This window comes from Athene noctua, chromosome 2, assembly GCF_965140245.1.
Source record: "Athene noctua chromosome 2, bAthNoc1.hap1.1, whole genome shotgun sequence".
Classification (NCBI taxonomy): Eukaryota; Metazoa; Chordata; class Aves; order Strigiformes; family Strigidae; genus Athene; species Athene noctua.
The window spans coordinates 43,495,397-43,512,444 of NC_134038.1; the positions used below are offsets into that span (position 1 = coordinate 43,495,397).

Genomic DNA, 17,048 nt, shown 5'->3' on the forward strand with positions numbered 1-17,048 from the left:
TGCATCCTCACAGATTTCTCTATAGACCCACTTTCTTGACAAAAGAACCATAGCACCAGGCTACAAAAGAATCAGCATCAATTAGAAGGATGAAAAGCCTCTATATGCTGAAGGGTGAACAATAAGCATAAGGCAGGGGCTCCCTGTCCCACAGAAGACCTCATTTACCAAAAAATTCAGCATCTTCTGTTTTTAAATAATATAATATTAATCCCTTAAAGACAAAGTTCCTTTGGACCATTTGGCTGGAAAATAACAACAATTCAGTTTAGAAGTGTTTATGAAGAATGCTGCAGACAAAGGGTAAAACATGACCCACTATTCCTCCTAAAAATTCAAAACAAATATTCATTTTAAAGCAGGCAAAAATGTATTTTCTTTTGGACTTGTTCATTGTCTGATTTATTGTACCTGAAGTGTTTCTGATGGCCTTTTCTATTCTATTATATTCTCCAAGTCTCTCTTTTGTGAAGCTATGCAGTTTCAAAACAATGCAGTTGGTGCTCTTGAGACTGTATGTCCTGGCTAGCTCAACTCCTGCCTCCAAAGGATAAGTGTAGTATCCGTAAACTATTTTGCACACAAGTACAATTCTCAAGGCAAAAAAGGGAATCCCTGTTCCCCCAAAAAATAATAAAAAAGAGGTTTGGTTTGCACTCCTCTATATTGAATTTAAGGCTTTTTTTTTTTTCTTTTTCTGGAAACAGACACATTTGAAGGACAATGTGGGAACAGGAGGAAAATCCTAAAATTTCTAATCTCTTTGATGGCAGAAGTCCTCATTGCATTCCTGCATGCTTCTAAATAGAAATTGGAAACAGTAAATATTACAAACACAGAATTCTCTCTGTCTTTGGCACAAAAAGATGGGTATTTATTCTGATAAGGTAGAATAGCAATGGTTCCTTAATGACTGAAGAGGAATACACATTGAGGAGAAAAGAATACTGAAAAATGTGTAATGAAGTGACTTTTATTTAGCATACATGGAGGAAAAGTGCAACCTGACACTAAGCATCCCTGGGGACATCAGAAAGTGGTACCTTACCACAGATGACTTCCTAGGACTTTTTTTTCTTTTCTGGAATATACAATACAGAAAAGGCTCTACTTCCCAGAAAACGAGTCTGGTTTAAAAAAAAAAAAAAAAAGGCAGCTCTATAGAATGAAAATTATGTATTTTTAAAAGTTTATAGGAAAAAAATAAGTGAACAAATTCACTAATCAACCACTCAGCCAGGAATTGGAGCAGTTCCTGTAGGTGTCGGATACAGAACTTCAGGTCTCTTTCCCACTGTTTCATATTTCAGCAAGTGTTCCAAACAAGAGGCTATCTGGTGCATATGCTTTTGGCTACCTAGCTCTGAGTGAGACATCTGCAACAAATCCACCTTGTTTTTTCATGAAACAGGTCTGGTTTTACAGAGGATAAGTTTTGTCAATGACAAAGCTGACTACCTCTTCTGGACAGACTTTAAAGACATGACTCTCACAGGGTCAGGATGAGAGTGCTGTGAACAAAACACTCACTGCAAGACCAAGCTCACCCACATTGAAGATAATCTGTAAGATAACTTACTTTACTCCTGTTCTTCGTAAGCTTTTGTTAGGCTTAGGGGGCAATTTTTATCTGCTGCAACTTTTGCTGTATGCGTCAACCACAGCTTAAATGACACAGCATAAAGATCCAGCTGTAGGTGTAGGAAGGACTAAACAGACCGATTTGAACTATGTAAAAGAGGATCTCTAGGTGGAGGCCTTGTGGAAGCGAGACATGCAGAACGGCTAAGGCACAAAGAGTGATGAGCAGATAGAAAATTAATGTCTTCTGAAAAAGGCATAGAAAGGAAGAACAACAAGGATACTTGTGATTCAAAATAAAGCTTATAACAGAGTGGGACTTTAAAATAATTTGTAAAATAACTGGATACAAATTTTATCAATTACTTGCCATAGGGCCACTATTTAAGACAAAGTATTTGAGTCTTCATGGATATCTTGATTGATATAATAAATTATGAATAAGTATTTTCAAACTTTCTCCCAACAGCTTCTAAATTATTGTTCAATCTACAGCATGAAGTACTTCTCACAGCTGAGAAAATGTTATGTGTTATTAAGAAATGTAATTTAATCTGCACTGGTTGCAAGGACAGAAAAGTCAAGCTGAACAAATATGAAATCACAGGTAAAACAGAAAATTAAAAACTAATGGTGAGAACAAAACTATATATAGCTCAGAAGAAAGAATCGTGGTTTAAAATCTTAACTATAAAAAATAAAATTAAGATACATCACCAATAGAAAAATACGAATTTTCAAACAGAGACAAAATTAACATTATGGAAAGAAAAAAGACAGAATAAAAAGAAAGCATAAACAAAGTGATTTATTGTTTAATTAAAATGTGAAGTTCAGAGTTTACTATAATGTTCAGATAGTGTGCTGTAATTAATGTTTTAAAATAAATACAAACAGCAACAAATGTGTAAAGCAATTAGTTCTGAAACAGAAACAGTCTTCATTAAAGACAGAAGACTAGAGCAGAATTTACCATTTGCTTTCTCTTGCATTTTCAGCTGTTGATTTATTTGAAATTCTGGAGAAAAAAAAAAACCAAAAACACAGTTAATAAAGGATCTATCCTTTAACATTAAAGAAAAGGTTTGAAAGAAGAGATGAAAAAGGCATTCTGTGATTCTAGCCCATACAAGCAACCTTTCCTTCTCATTCATTCTCTCATTACTTTCTCACTATCACCTATGCCCATTATACAATGCAAACACAAAGTGTATTCTCTCAGAAATATAACAAAGAAAGCCGCAAAATGGTTAGCTTTCATATTTAAATTCAACCCAGATTTCTACAGATGAAAAAATTACAAATTACTGATCTTAATTCCATAAAGTTACAATAAACCTTACCTTGAGGGTACAGCTCAATTTCTGAATGAATTACATCTTGTGACATAAATGGAAGCCACCTAAGAATAAGAAAGAAAATAAGAAAGCAGGTAGGAATCAATTTTAAATCCAGCATATTACCACATAACTGAATGAACTACATCTTATTTTCATACTGAATACATATTACAGCAAAGGGTCTCTACCTCTAAAATTTTAGTATTTGATTTGATAGATGTTAAAGTAGAAATTATTTGACCCAATGAAGAATTCAATTTGTGCAAATGTAAGAGCTGTGCCAGTATAAAATATACCTGTCAGATTAAGTGACTCATGTAGCATGTCTGCACTTATTTGTATAGATAAACAGAAGAATATGGCAGAGAAAATTTTTTTCAGTACTATGGATTGAGTGGTATGTATAATTTGTACATGTCTATTGCATTATTTCTTGAAGTCAAAGTTCAGTGCTAAAAACAAAGGTGGAACCAAATACTGCTCTTCCTTATTCTCCTACAAATTGAGGACAGATAGATGAAACTGAAAAAGTACAAATTAAGGCAAACACTAGTTAGGTTTCTTAGTCAAGTTACTCTAGGGTACAGATAATTTTGAAACCTTTTCATTCAGAACATGGATTCCTAACTCTTTTAGCTTCCTCCTGCTTGGTAAAAAATCAGCTGGCTTTCTACAGGGGAAAAAGAAAACAAAACCCAAAACAGCAAGTTTCTGAGGTGCTGTTTTTTATTTACTCGATCCACTTCCATGGACTCTCCAGGAATGACCTAAATCATTCAGTCTCCTATGAAGCCTGTTGGGAATCCAGTATCAACTGGGCAGGATGAGTCCAGAGCAGCTTTTGAAGTTTCCTGATTTTTTGTCTTGAAAACATTATCAGGCCCATTCATGTATGAACTAGTCCCTAAGACATAAATTTTGTTTTACTAGACAATTAGTTACTTATACTGCTTCTGCTAAAATCTTACCAAACAGGTATCTTCTGCAATCCTTAATGCTAAACAGTACCAGTTTGTAACTAACACTGCATAACTGAAATTTGAGAGCTGTTGGATGTTCAGAAACTAACATCAGATTTTTGAGTCACATAAAATGTTTATGTTTCCTTGCCTAAATGAGAAAAAAATACAGCATTTTGTTCATACCCTGGATCATAAAATATCAATGTAAAATAAAGCTGTGAGGCTGAAGATTAATAAAGAGATTTCTGAAGAGCAAAAACTTCCCCCCCGTCCTTGAATACAGCACAGTTTCAGCTTTACATTTTGGTCAAAGTGGAAGTTACCCCTGATCCCCACCACTGACCTATTTTAACCTTTTTTCAGTGACAGTGTTTCCTTGTAGAAAAGTTAGGAATGAAAATAAACCTCTCTCTTTCTTCTTGACAGTGTCTTTCACTGAAAATTCTTGCTGCAAAGTGCCCTGACATGCATTGTTCCCAAGCTGTGTTGCCCTGACATGCATCGTCCCTGAGCTGTGTTGCCCACTGGAGGACAGCTAGGACAGAGTTGGTTTTTCACAACTGAGGTAGGCAGCTGGCCTGTTTTCTCTGTAGAACTTTCATTAGGAAATTTTACCTATATTTTTTTAGAAAGGTATCAACCACAGCTAGCAAAAAAAAGTTGGTCTGCATCCAGATCTACTCCAGAGGAACCCTCAGTCTTGTACTACTTTTTAAAAACGTGCTACTGATTGAAGAAAGATCTCAATTTATCAAGGTGAGAGAGCATCTTTATTACTGTTTTTGAGGATGTGACACCAAGAGTTGAAAGAAGCTATTCAAAGTTAGGTAAAAAATTCATTAAAATCTAGACAAAATAATTAGGCATCCTGCACTTATTAAATATTATTAATTAAATATTATTAATTCTAGTACCTAGTGTTTAGTGTCTAGTCACAGTGTTTATCTACACCTCCTTCATTTCACTCGAATGACTTTTGGGCATCACATTTGTCTCTCTAGCAGTGCTGCTGTTCATAAAGAGAGTGAATGATACTTCTGGATGGCAAATCTGTTTTCTTTCCCATTTAGAAATACACTTAATTTAGAACCTTTTTGGGTACTTTATCTTTCCTTCCTGAATAGGTAAGTCACACTTTTAGCACTAATCCTTGCGTGATAAGGCTGCACTGTACAATCTAGTAAAACAGTCATAATATAAGCATTTAACCTTTGGTATGGACCATACAGCATATTAACTTGAGCAATCTGTTCTGAAACTGTGAATTTCACACTGTGAATTTCCTGAAACTTCAAAATAATCCAAATTTGTTTCCCTGGAAAATTGATATTTAGTGCATTAGTGTGATTGGCATAATACTGTTAGTGATACATATTTAAGAATATTTAAGAATATGGTCCTTAAAAACTACCTTTTGCAATCGAAAACATACTCCAAGTTGTTCTCAGCTTCTCTGACAATGACTTTATCACAGTACCAATACTGGGACTTGGCATTAGCCTCACAGCGCAACAGCACCTTCTGCAGTTCTCCAAGAGACACAGCTTTCACTTCAAAAGCACTGACCTAGAGACAGAGGAGACAGCACTCCACAATTTGCCGCCACCAAAATCAGTCTGAAAGTTGAAGTATTTTAAAAGCTTGATTAACTCCCACAACGTACAAAGACTCCCATTGTTTCTAGTGACAGCTGGACTGTATTCAGAGTGTTTGGATCGAAAAAGTTAAATTTGATTATGTATCAGAGTAAATGAGAAAACACAACTAAAATCAGACTGCAGTAATAATCCCAAATAAATTGGGTTTTCAGCCATCATTCAAAACACTGCACACAACCCTTCACTATTGTTTCAGTACCTTGCCATTTACAATTACCCTTCTCTAGGTAAGAACGGGTTAAAGCTATTATTTCCTTGGTTGCTATTCATTGAAGATACAGACTTTCTCATCCTTTTCTGTTTTTGGTCTCACCTCCTCTATTTATATTTTATTCTGCTGGAAGAGACTGAAACCTAACATGCCACTTTCCCCTTGTTATTCATTTAGGCTTGAGCTTACAGTTGGCAAAGCTTGTTTTCATAGGAGCATGAGGCTGATCAGGTTAAAGGTTCAGGTTGGTAATTTTCCGTCACAGTAAAAAGCATATAGCTCTCTCTCTAAATGTAACGGTCCAGGTCACACTTCTCAGTAAAAGGAAAATGAAGGAAAGAACTACACTGGTAAATTCATATCTGTAAAGTTCTCAGTCCTTAGCAAATGGCAGAATTGAGACTGCCTGTGTGACTTCAGTTCTCCCTTGTGTATATGTAATATATGAACACAAGCTATTCTCTCTGAATTGTGCACAGGCGGGACTGCAGCTTTTTAATACTTCTTTTTATCATCTTTATTATCATGATGACTCCATGCATTGTTTACTGCAACCACCCAAACAGTTCAGTGAAGCAGAACTAATTTCCCCAGTGACTTCACTTTTGCACTTTTTCCATAGTGCCCCACTGAAACACTGAAAACTGTTTTTCAAAAGGCCATCTGCATAATATTCCATTTTACCTATATAGTTAAAGCACAGAGATTATTGCCAAAGCTGACAAAAATGCAAAATAGTTTGGGTGCTTAACTGAGAAACAGAGGGGTTAATTTACTGGCATATTTAGCATTTCAAAGAGCTTACTAGGTGCAGAGCGGAATTCTCTCTGAATAAACCTCAGTTACACCTATGGTTGCTCCGAAAATTAAAATGGTTATGCAGCAAAACTGAAGCATACAAAAAGTGCTCACTCAAGGAAGCTTTAATTTAAGTGATTTGCCCAATATCATGTATAATATCTATGCCAGGCATAAAATCAAGTTCTTTGAGTCAGCATTCAACTGCCTCTGTCATTAAATTATACATCCCAGGCCCTGCTCTGCTGCTCTGTACAATCCACTGTCTTGTCCAACTATTTCCATAACAAAGCAGACTTTGAACCATCCCCTTTAGCCCCTGTATAAATAATATGCTGAATTTACTATCAGTCTGGCTAGAATAATCCCCCCAGAAAACTCCACTTAAATTCTGAATTTCAATTTGAATAGAACTTTATATCTCATACAATAGTAATGGTGTAAAATATCTATTTTAAAATAGTACAGGTACCTCTGAAGTTTCCCAATGGGTTATCGCCATGCTTAATATTTTAGATATCACTTTTTATTTTGTAATAAAGTGTTCTACTAACAGCTTGACACCATTTGTTAGACATACAAGCATTAATTCTCAACAGCGCACAAAGGAAGAAACAGGCTTAATAGAAGGTCATAAGAAGGCTAGTGGCAGAGCTAAGATTAAATTCAGTTGTTCCAGAAATTCAACCATATGCTACTGCAGAAAATTAGGATGATGTATATTTTACTTATGGAGAAGATAGGAGGTAATTGAAAGAAATGTGAATTTAAATCTGCCCTGTATTAATCATAATAATACGCAATTATACATTGAAATACATAACAAAGAGTCCTGCTCAGATCTGAAATAAAAAAAAATTTCTGTGCACTTATTTGGAGCCAGCTCTACCTCATTATACCTCAACAGAATATGTTTTAAATTCATAGGCAGCTCTTCTCATCAGCCTAGGGGGGTTCTTCACATCATTTTTCTTCCCCTTTTCCCACCTGTGTTTTCAAACATTCCAGTCATTCCTGGATCAGTAAAAAATTATTTTCCTTAGTTCTTAAAAATTGTTTTTCTAAACCTCTGTGATCTTTTTTATTAGGATCTTGTTAAGACCTGTAAAATTACTTAGTTATTTTTATATGGCTAAGCAAACTGATTTTCAGACTTACCGTTCCTTTCTGAAATGTCACTGGTATTCCAGATTTATGCAGAAGTCTTAGACCAGAATCTCCTCTTTTTCCATAGATACACAGATAAACTGCAGAATCTGTATCAGCTTGCTCCAAGTCACCAGTGTAGACATAAACATGGTATAAAACAACTTCCAAAAATAACCAAAAGAAGAAAATAGAAGTTATGTGTAATCATAATTAATTTTACTCACTATTTTACCTTAGTGGAAACAATGCCAGCAACTTTGATTTGAAAATAATTTTCTGGAATATATTCTCCAGAAATCAGTCTAACTATCTTTTTTTAAGATTGCTAAAACCACATTTATGAATGTAAAGCAAATTAACTATAATTCAGATTATATTCATACCGAAAACCAGGCAACCAATATATATGTGACTGTGCAACTGAAGGACACACATACTTGGGTAGATAGGCTTTCCAGCTTCCACTACTGAAAGTTCACAGAGAAAATCTCTGTCATCCCGATTCTTTGACAACCACGTGTTTGCTGGAAAATTCTGTGTTTTCTTGCTCTTTAGATGTTGCAGTGTCACCTAGAGAAGAAGCAATTCCAACTATGACTCAGTTCACTCTTTCCAGTGCTTTGCTTCTCAAGAACAAAACATGTTTTTCTACATCTTTTCTTCTATCTCAGAGAACAATAGCACGATCAGTAAATATGACATACAAAATTTCAGTGTGAAATTTTTATTTTGGCCACTACTTAGCAACTTGACTCTTCACTAGAGAGGATCTTTATTCACACTCATAGTATTGCAGATGAAACTGCCAGGCTCTATTCCTTGAATATGCCTTGGACTTTAAAACAAAATCGTAATTGAAATTTCCTTTTTTGCCATAAGAAATGTCACTAATTCTGATTTCTGTCAGTGAACCACCTCTATGTAACACTGTTTGGAGTACTGAAGACTGAAAACTTTCTGATAAGTGAGGTTAGGTTAGACTGAGCTTTTGGAAAATGTGGCAAGATTGTCATTAAAATGAAAACAGAATTAAACTTATAATCTATATCCTTTGGCAAGGAGAGGATATCTTGAAATACTAAAACAATTTGTATGGACCTGCTGGTGTGAGTCCAGAGGAGGCCACAAAACGGATCAGGGGGCTAGAGCACCTCTCCTATAGACAGGCTGAGATTTGGCGTTGTTCAGCCTGGAGAAGAGAAGGCTCTGGGGACACCTTACAGCGGCCTTCCAGTACTTAAAGGGGGCCACAGGAAAGATGGGGAGGGACTCTTGATCAGGGAGTGTAGTGGTAGGACAAGGGGTAATGGCTTTAAATGGAAAGAGGGTAGATTTAGATTAGATATAAGGAAGAAATTCTTTACTGTGAGGGTGGTGAGACACTGGAACATGTTGCCCGGAGAGGTTGGGGCTGCCCCCTCCCTGGAAGTGTTCAAGTCCAGGTTGGATGGGGCTGTGAGCAATCTGGTCTAGTGGAAGGTGTCCCTGCCCATGGCAGGGGGGTTGGAACTAGATGATCATTAAGGTCCCTACCAACCTAAACCATTCTGTGTTTCTGTGATTATATTTGGCTTTTCTACAGCAGAACAAAAGATAACCTGGGTAACAGTACCCTCTATTTATTCCTCTGAAGAGAGTTAGAATTCAAATTCTCAAGTTTTTTGCCACTGTACCTTATGATTGCTCTCTTACTTGTATATTTCCTGTAACTCAAGCAGCCTATCTTTTTATGCAAGCAGTTTTTCTTGGTCTTGAATTATAACAATGCTTACTCAGTTTTTTTTCCATACACCTTCGTAGTGCCAAAAAAAAATCTTTCTGCAGTTGTGTTTTGAATGTGCATATAGTATGCATAAGCCTTGCAAACATAATTATGAAAACAAGTATTCACACTCAGATTCTAACACTTTAGAAATCAGGACAATATTTATCTCACTTTTCCAATAAATTACTATTTTAAGTAAAATAAACACCTCTTTTAACATCAAATCATGTATTTATTCTAACATTAAATAATTCCATAGCAGCAGTTCTTAATCTTTAATGTTTATTGGCAGAGCTCCCCCTGCTGATTCGTAACAATTGCAAATATTAACTGCTTTGTCAGAAAAACACAGCTTTCAAACTGTTTTTGTTTCTGTGAAAAGAAATATTTGAAATCCAGGGGTTACCCTATGAAACTTGGACCAAAATATTAATGAAATTTTGTAACCACAAAGATGGAAAGTAAGATTCCTGTAAACATTTGAGTAACTGAAATATTTAGCTGTACGGTTACAGTTAAGGCATTTGGGTTAATGTCAAAATCTCTTATTACTGTGTAATTCTGGTTGTCTAAATCAGACTTTTTAAGATTAATTAAAGGCTGAAGGATAAGCTTCTGTCTTTTGCAGATTCAAAATAAGAAAGAGAAGACAAATACTTATGTGCAATTTTGAAATAAGCCTTACATGAGGGTCACTGTTAGCAAGAATTTAGTATGAATTTAGTCTGGTGAACATCCTTAAATATCATGAGAAAAACAGGGTTAAAACAGAAGCAGAAAACAAGAATTCATTCACCAAATTGAAAAATACAGCAGTTTCTTTTTCCCTGAAAATGGTTGTAATTGTGAGCTCTGTTTGGGCCAATTAGGACTAGCTTACTCTTAACAAAACTTTGTTTATTCTTCACAGGTACTCATCATGGGATAATTGTTGCTCCATTATTTTCAATTTTTCAAATCTGGAATTTATATCTAGAGTCTCCCTAACAGACACTGAAGAGTACAGAAGTTTTCAGAAAGCAAAACTTGGTAGAATCCATCAGTACAGTAAAATTGGTATCCATGAACTACATGAATTAGGAATAATTGAAAGATAATGCTACTTATTTCCAGCTCTCAGGAGATGGACTGTACCAGTGCTTTTGTCATTCCTAAAGCGACCTAAGAAAACAAAGCAATAAGAACGTATCACAAGCAGCATTTTTTGATTTATGAAGCTGTGGCTTCATGAGAAGATGGGCTTTTAGTTCATATAAAAATTAAAGCACAAGAAAATCACCATAAAAAAATCTCACCCTTTGTAAGTGCCACTCTGATTGTTCAGTCAGTAATTCATCAAGTTCAATTCTTATTTTGTAGATATTCCCAATGCTTTTTATTTTAACCTGAATAAAGCCAGAACAATATAACATATACATTCAGATAAAAATATGTATAACGTACACTTCAAACTTGTGTGGTAGAGGCTGCATGCTGTTTAAATAAGGCCATGCCTTTCAAACTAACACTGTATCCAATTTGTGATTAAAAGACATTTTGGTCTGTCTCCCACACATACAGAAGAAGCAGTATCCTAATGGCAAGCACAGGCCTATGAAATCTATGCTTAAAACTGAGAGCCTTCAGGACATCTTGCAAAAAACCCCATAAACTTTAAACATTTCCCTTCCCGTATTTTCAATCATCACATGTGAAATAACTCAAAAAATATTGTTATAATTTCTGCATATTTTGCCATTGGTTCAATTTGAGATATATTTCTGGAAAAAATATAGCTACATCACAAGTGGGAAAAAAACAATTATACATAAATCTGCATTTTTATCTTTATAATTGGTTCCAGATTTCTCTGAACTACTGTAGTATCTGAGTATACCGGAACAGCACTCAGCACTTGATTGGCAGATTTTGGATTATGGGATCCAGAAAAGAGACTGTTTCGGTTTTGTCTAAGCAGATTTCTGTCCGAGCCCCGGTTTGACAAGATTATAGTCCAGTGAAATCACAGTGCTTGCCAGAGAAATAATATGGCAGATAATTGAACTCTTCAAAGTTTGAAAAGTAAAAAAAAAGTTGATGGGGGCCATTCATGAGAGAAATGTGGAATAAAAAATTAAATCCACTAAACCACAGGTAACAAATCTTTCATAATGCAGCACAGCAACATGACTATAAACTCTAGCATGTCAAAGAGAAGGATATAAAAGTTTTGGAGACCTTCTTTAAGTTTGCAAAAGCCAGCAGAACATCTGCAAAACTTTGATACTACCTTTGCTTTCTATGATTTTCATTCATATGCACTTTCAAGCATTATACATGCTCTTATGAAATCTACTCTATGCAACCCTATACTATCTCACTTATCTAGGGTTTATTTCAAGTTTAACCATTATTTAAAGTGAGCATAAATAATTTTAGATCATTAGTAAGTATATTATCATATTATTCCTCAAATAATAATTCTATTAATTAAAGGTTAGAAAAAGCCTATTCCAATCCATCATTTACATCCAAAAAAGCTATTTACACTGTACAAAAATTTTCTTTTCATTCTATTAGAAACACCTACTAGTGTGTTATCCACTCATTCTCTAACTTCATTAATAAAAAGTCCTCTTTTCAGAGGTCAGAATTACCTCAGTTTCTGTATCACCTTTTAGATGTCTCTTTGTGCTTTTGTATACAAAACTTTTACATTATAGTCACAGTGTTACCATGCTTTAGTCAAAGATTTCTAGAATCAGACAACTTTTACCCTTGTTTTCCCTAACATTGAAATGCACTCAGCAAATCACAATGGTTGCTTGAGAAAGAATCTGAGGAATTCACAGCTGTACTTACACTGGTATATTTGCTACATGAACCTGCACATAATTTACAAAATAAATGCTAGCTCCGGGCTTGCAATATTGATGTGACAGTACGGTTCCTGTCTTTTTCATCAGTTTAAGAAAACAGCTTTGTTCTGTGGAGTCAGATTCTGACATTCTTGCTTATGCTGCATAATATTTCTCTCTGTAAGTAGTCGTCTTAGAGGTAACCTGGAGTCTCTGGGATTAAAGCAGCAGTAAAGTAAGGTCATGTACACAGCTTGATTGAAAAAATAACTGTTGTCATTTCCCACATTTCACAGACCAATCACCCTACTTATCAAGTAATGTGAGATACTGTCTTCTCATTCACAGAGCTGGTGTTCACAGTGTTGTCATGTTGTCTGTTTATAATAATGAATCCCTTTTCAGGACTTTGGTTTTTAAAAAAATTACATGATCATTTCATGTATCAATATAAAACATAAATGTAGTGAACTTTGCAGAATGCAAAGAGTGACTTCAGTCTAAACCAGGCAGAAGTCTCCTAGAAGGAACCCCCTGGTATCCGCTTTGATTTTTCTCATGCACAGTTTTAGGATTAAACAGACAGTGAATACTCACATGGGTAAGTTAAGAGAGGAAAGCCCACATATGAATGTTTTTTATTTCTCAAGATAGTTCTGCATGAATTCTTCATAGCTGTGCATACTACTGATAAAGGTTAAAGAACACTGATTTTAAATTGCCTGATTATTACAGGCTTTCAGAAGCTGGGTTTTTTTTTTTCCTAGAACTCCTGGCTAGAGCTATGATTAAGTTGATTATTTTACAAAACAAAACTTGTTATCTTCTGCTCTAAAAAATATCAGTGAAATAATATCAAGCTCAAAGATATAAATGATATAAAAGAAGATGTAATTATTTTTAAGCCTTGCATTCCTATCCTCATTTCAAGACTTATCCTGCTAAATATGTACAGGATAAAGTTTAAAGGAAAAAAAAAAAAAAAAAAAGAAGAAAGAGCTCTTACTCATAGGCTTTTTCTTTGTGGATTTATCTACTGCAGACTAAAGAGTGAAAAGCACTTTGGTGACATTTGCTGTTTCATGCCTGAAAGTAATAGTGTCAGCATGATGTAAAGAATCATACTAACAGCCCCAGGTGCTGAGAGAAAGATTCTGCTCTCTCACAAGATCAATATCCACAGCACATGGCCATAATGGGCAATATCTATATTAGAGAAGAAAAATTGGTCCATCTCTTAAGAATGTATGGATTACCATTGCAAACATGCCATTACCCAACATTGCTTATAAATTATTCATTAATTAGGAGAACAGGATTCCCCGTGGATCAAAATATATAGCCTACATGCTTAGAAAATGCACATTACAGTTGGTTATCTTCCTGCCTATGCCATATTCATAGACAGTATTATTAATAGTATTGACAATAAAGATCTTGATTTGTGCCAAGTTTGTATTAGAAGAGTTGGTAAGTGCAGAAAACAATTTGTACAAAATGTGAAAAATATAACTACTCCTTCAATTAGCTGAAGACGGAAATACGTTCCATGCATCTGAGATATTTAAGAAAAAAAGACATTTTAGCCCCTTTGGTAGTTTCTTGTCAGCCTAAAAAGGTATAATTTCCTTATTACAATACAGATGGGGTTATTCTTAAATAATAGCTGAACAGGTTGTGTTTTCATGACATGATAACATGTAGGTTTTATTGGGCTCTTAGTAATTCCATAAGTAAAGCTTCTGACATTTCAGCTATTTTTCATATGGCAGCTTAAAAAACGGGTTTCTTCCTTAACTGAAACAGTTCCACAGCATACATTTTATGGTATGCTTTGAAAACTGTATGCATGAAGGTTTCATTATTAAAGATCCCTAAATGCTATGCAAGTCTTACATCAGACATAGTTTGTTTAGGGGTGGATAGTTTCTAAAGCTACTTTCAAATCAATTACCTTAAAGAAATCAATTCACTCCTGCAGTTGCCCCATTTGAGCTACTATTATGAGGGAGAGGGGGTTAAAAGAAAGAGCATTTCCTCTGTTGCTAACTATATGCACCAAGCTGATTTCATCCAGAATTCATAGAGATTAGATAAAGATTTATTGTATGCAGTAAACACAGGAGAAAAACATTTTTTCTTTTCACATGACAGAATAATCTTTGGAAAGATACACATTAAAGTAATGTTCTTAGCCTTCATTAGCTACCTGAAATTCATCCTCCTGCCAGGGAAGAAACAGTTGCTTTCTGTTGTCCTTGCCAAGAGTTATTGGTCCAGCTACTCCTCTGTCTCCATATATCCAGAGAACGACATTTGCTTCAGTTCCTGCCAACATTGACACTTTCCATTCATCATCTGAAGGAAGGGGACACTCACCACCTTGGGAATTTCTCATTTCCTCTGTGAAATACAGAACATTAGTGGGAGATGAAAATCGACATGAAACTGCCAGTCGCTGTTGTAACTTCAGCACATAAGGAGACCATAACAGAGAAGGGACTGTATTTTTTCATGGCAAGGGAGATAGTCTGAAAAGATTGATTTATGTTTCTTGTCTAGACCAAAAATGTACAGATTAGTTGAGCTACAAGAATCAACTGGAAAAGAGCAAGTATTTCTCACATGCACTACAATCATCTTATTCTTTTTAAATATTCTGGTGTAGGATAAGGATGCTATGATGCAGAACTATGGCCATTAAATTGACATTTCTAGTTCCTTAGTCTGACATTTAGAAATGAGTAGAATTACTTGTAAAAACTCCTCTAATACCTTGTGTTGGGACATAATTAGCAGAATCACATGTCTAAGAATAAAGACAATTTTCATTTCAAATGAAAAAAATTATTCAGGAAATTAACTTTCTTCAAGTTGAATATTAATTAACTACTGTAAAATACTCAAAAAAGAGCACAATATATCCACACCCAACCATTCTTATGCATACAGTGCCAGCATTTGGTCTAAGGAAGGTTATGCATGAATGAGAAAATAGCACAATACCACTTTATGAATAAATTTCACAGCTTTAATGAGTGAGCAGATATAATTTTGGAAAACATATATTTCACTTTAGAATAGCACCTAGTGATCTTTCATCGACCCTTAAGAGAAAATAAATAGATACAAAAAAAATATATCCAGAGATGTCAAATGACACCTCTGCACATGAGATATTAAAAAATAGACTCACTTGGGATAAAGGAATTTAGTTTTGAGTATTTTAATCAAAGTAGATTTAAAAAACATCAGATAGCTGGAACAATACTTCTCAGTAATGGGACCATGAAGTCCTCTTGAAAAGAGGGAGTCCTTGCCCCAAGAATCTATAATCTGTTCTGACATAAGAGGCAGATATAAACCCTAAATTTGAAAAGATGAACCAACACATTATCTATATATACCATGTCCTTCAGGGCCTCCCAAACTGCTCTTCATGAGGCCTTTTCATGCGACTGCAAAGAGACTTTTTAATATGCTAACCATAATTAATATAATCAGTGCTGCAGATTAATTTTCTTTTTGTATCCCCCAGCTCAGTTTTCATTCATTAAGTAGCTTTCTATGAACCAAGATTTTGGAAGCCAGAGGTTCCAAACATGTAATGGACTTCACTTACAATTTTGCAGAATTCATAAACAGCCACTGATATGGATTTGCTGAAGTATTCCCAATGCATCACTATATATGTTCCTATTGCACTACATACCTTGATATCAGAGCCCTTTGCTTTTGTATTGGTTTGATTAAAATACTGTACTGGGTTTCTCTGGGATCGAGTTTTTTCCCTTCACTTATTAAACTGACTTTACCTCAAAGGGAAAAAACAGAAAAAAAAAGTGATGCAAAAGCAATCACTCACCACCGTCAGATTGATGCCTAGCTAGTCCCTGAGGAACAACTACTTTGGAAAAACTCCCCTCCAGTTTTATTGCTGAGCATGACAATATATGGTATGGAGTATCTCCTTGGTCAGTCAGGGTCAGCTGTCCTGCATGTGTGTCCCACACACACACACACGCAGAGTGCAGTGAGAAACAGAGACGGACTCAGTGCTGTGCAAGTGCTGCTCAGCAACAGCTAGAACATTGGTATGTTATCAACACTGCTTTGCTCACCAGGCTGAAACACAGCACCAGACAGACTGCTATGAAGAAAATTAAGTCCGTCCCAGCCAAGGCCAGTACAAATACTAAACAAAATAAAGCAATACCTATGACAGAAATTTGCAAAATTTATCTCACTGTGCTTTGTTGCTGTCATCGAACTATAAGTTTGAAGGCAAGGTGAAAAACAGTTTTGAATCCTTGAGACTTGCTTCTTAATAAACTTCCATGAGGAACAAATTCCACATCCTGCTGAAACATCGCTGAAGCAAGCTGGGTATGTGAAGAAGGATCAGTTCAATACTGGGACATGGTCCTGATCTTCCCTTTAAATTCCCTCAAATGTCAGTTTTAGGATACTAAATAAACACTTCTTTTCCTAAAAGTTGTACTCAAAAGGAATTATATAGTTGCTTGAATCATCAGGTTGTCCTGTAGGTTAAATCAACATGGTTACTAAAGCACCAAACCTGAATTATGATCTACTAGCATTGAACTCTTAACTGATGTGAAATAATTGCACAAGGAATTGCAAAGAAATTAGGATCCAGTACAAAGTTCTATAATAAATAAGGACTAACTTCTGGAATCAGTGGAAATTTCAGCCCTGGTAAAGACTAAAATTTGGTTAATCTATT

The 17,048-nt window shown here is 35.3% G+C and overlaps 1 protein-coding gene across 1 annotated transcript in view; it reads right to left on the minus strand.

Moving 5' to 3' along the window:
• The window catches only part of RP1 (RP1 axonemal microtubule associated), a 188,005-nt gene that overhangs the window by 115,338 nt on the left and 55,619 nt on the right, over positions 1–17,048 (minus strand). Inside the window, exons 18-23 of the mRNA XM_074898945.1 lie at positions 14,511–14,704; positions 10,760–10,849; positions 8,137–8,269; positions 7,709–7,860; positions 5,295–5,449; positions 2,925–2,983 (exon numbers count right to left, since the gene is read on the minus strand). Of these exons, the coding sequence (XP_074755046.1) occupies positions 2,925–2,983; positions 5,295–5,449; positions 7,709–7,860; positions 8,137–8,269; positions 10,760–10,849; positions 14,511–14,704 (783 nt within the window). The remainder of the gene's footprint in view (positions 1–2,924; positions 2,984–5,294; positions 5,450–7,708; positions 7,861–8,136; positions 8,270–10,759; positions 10,850–14,510; positions 14,705–17,048) is intronic.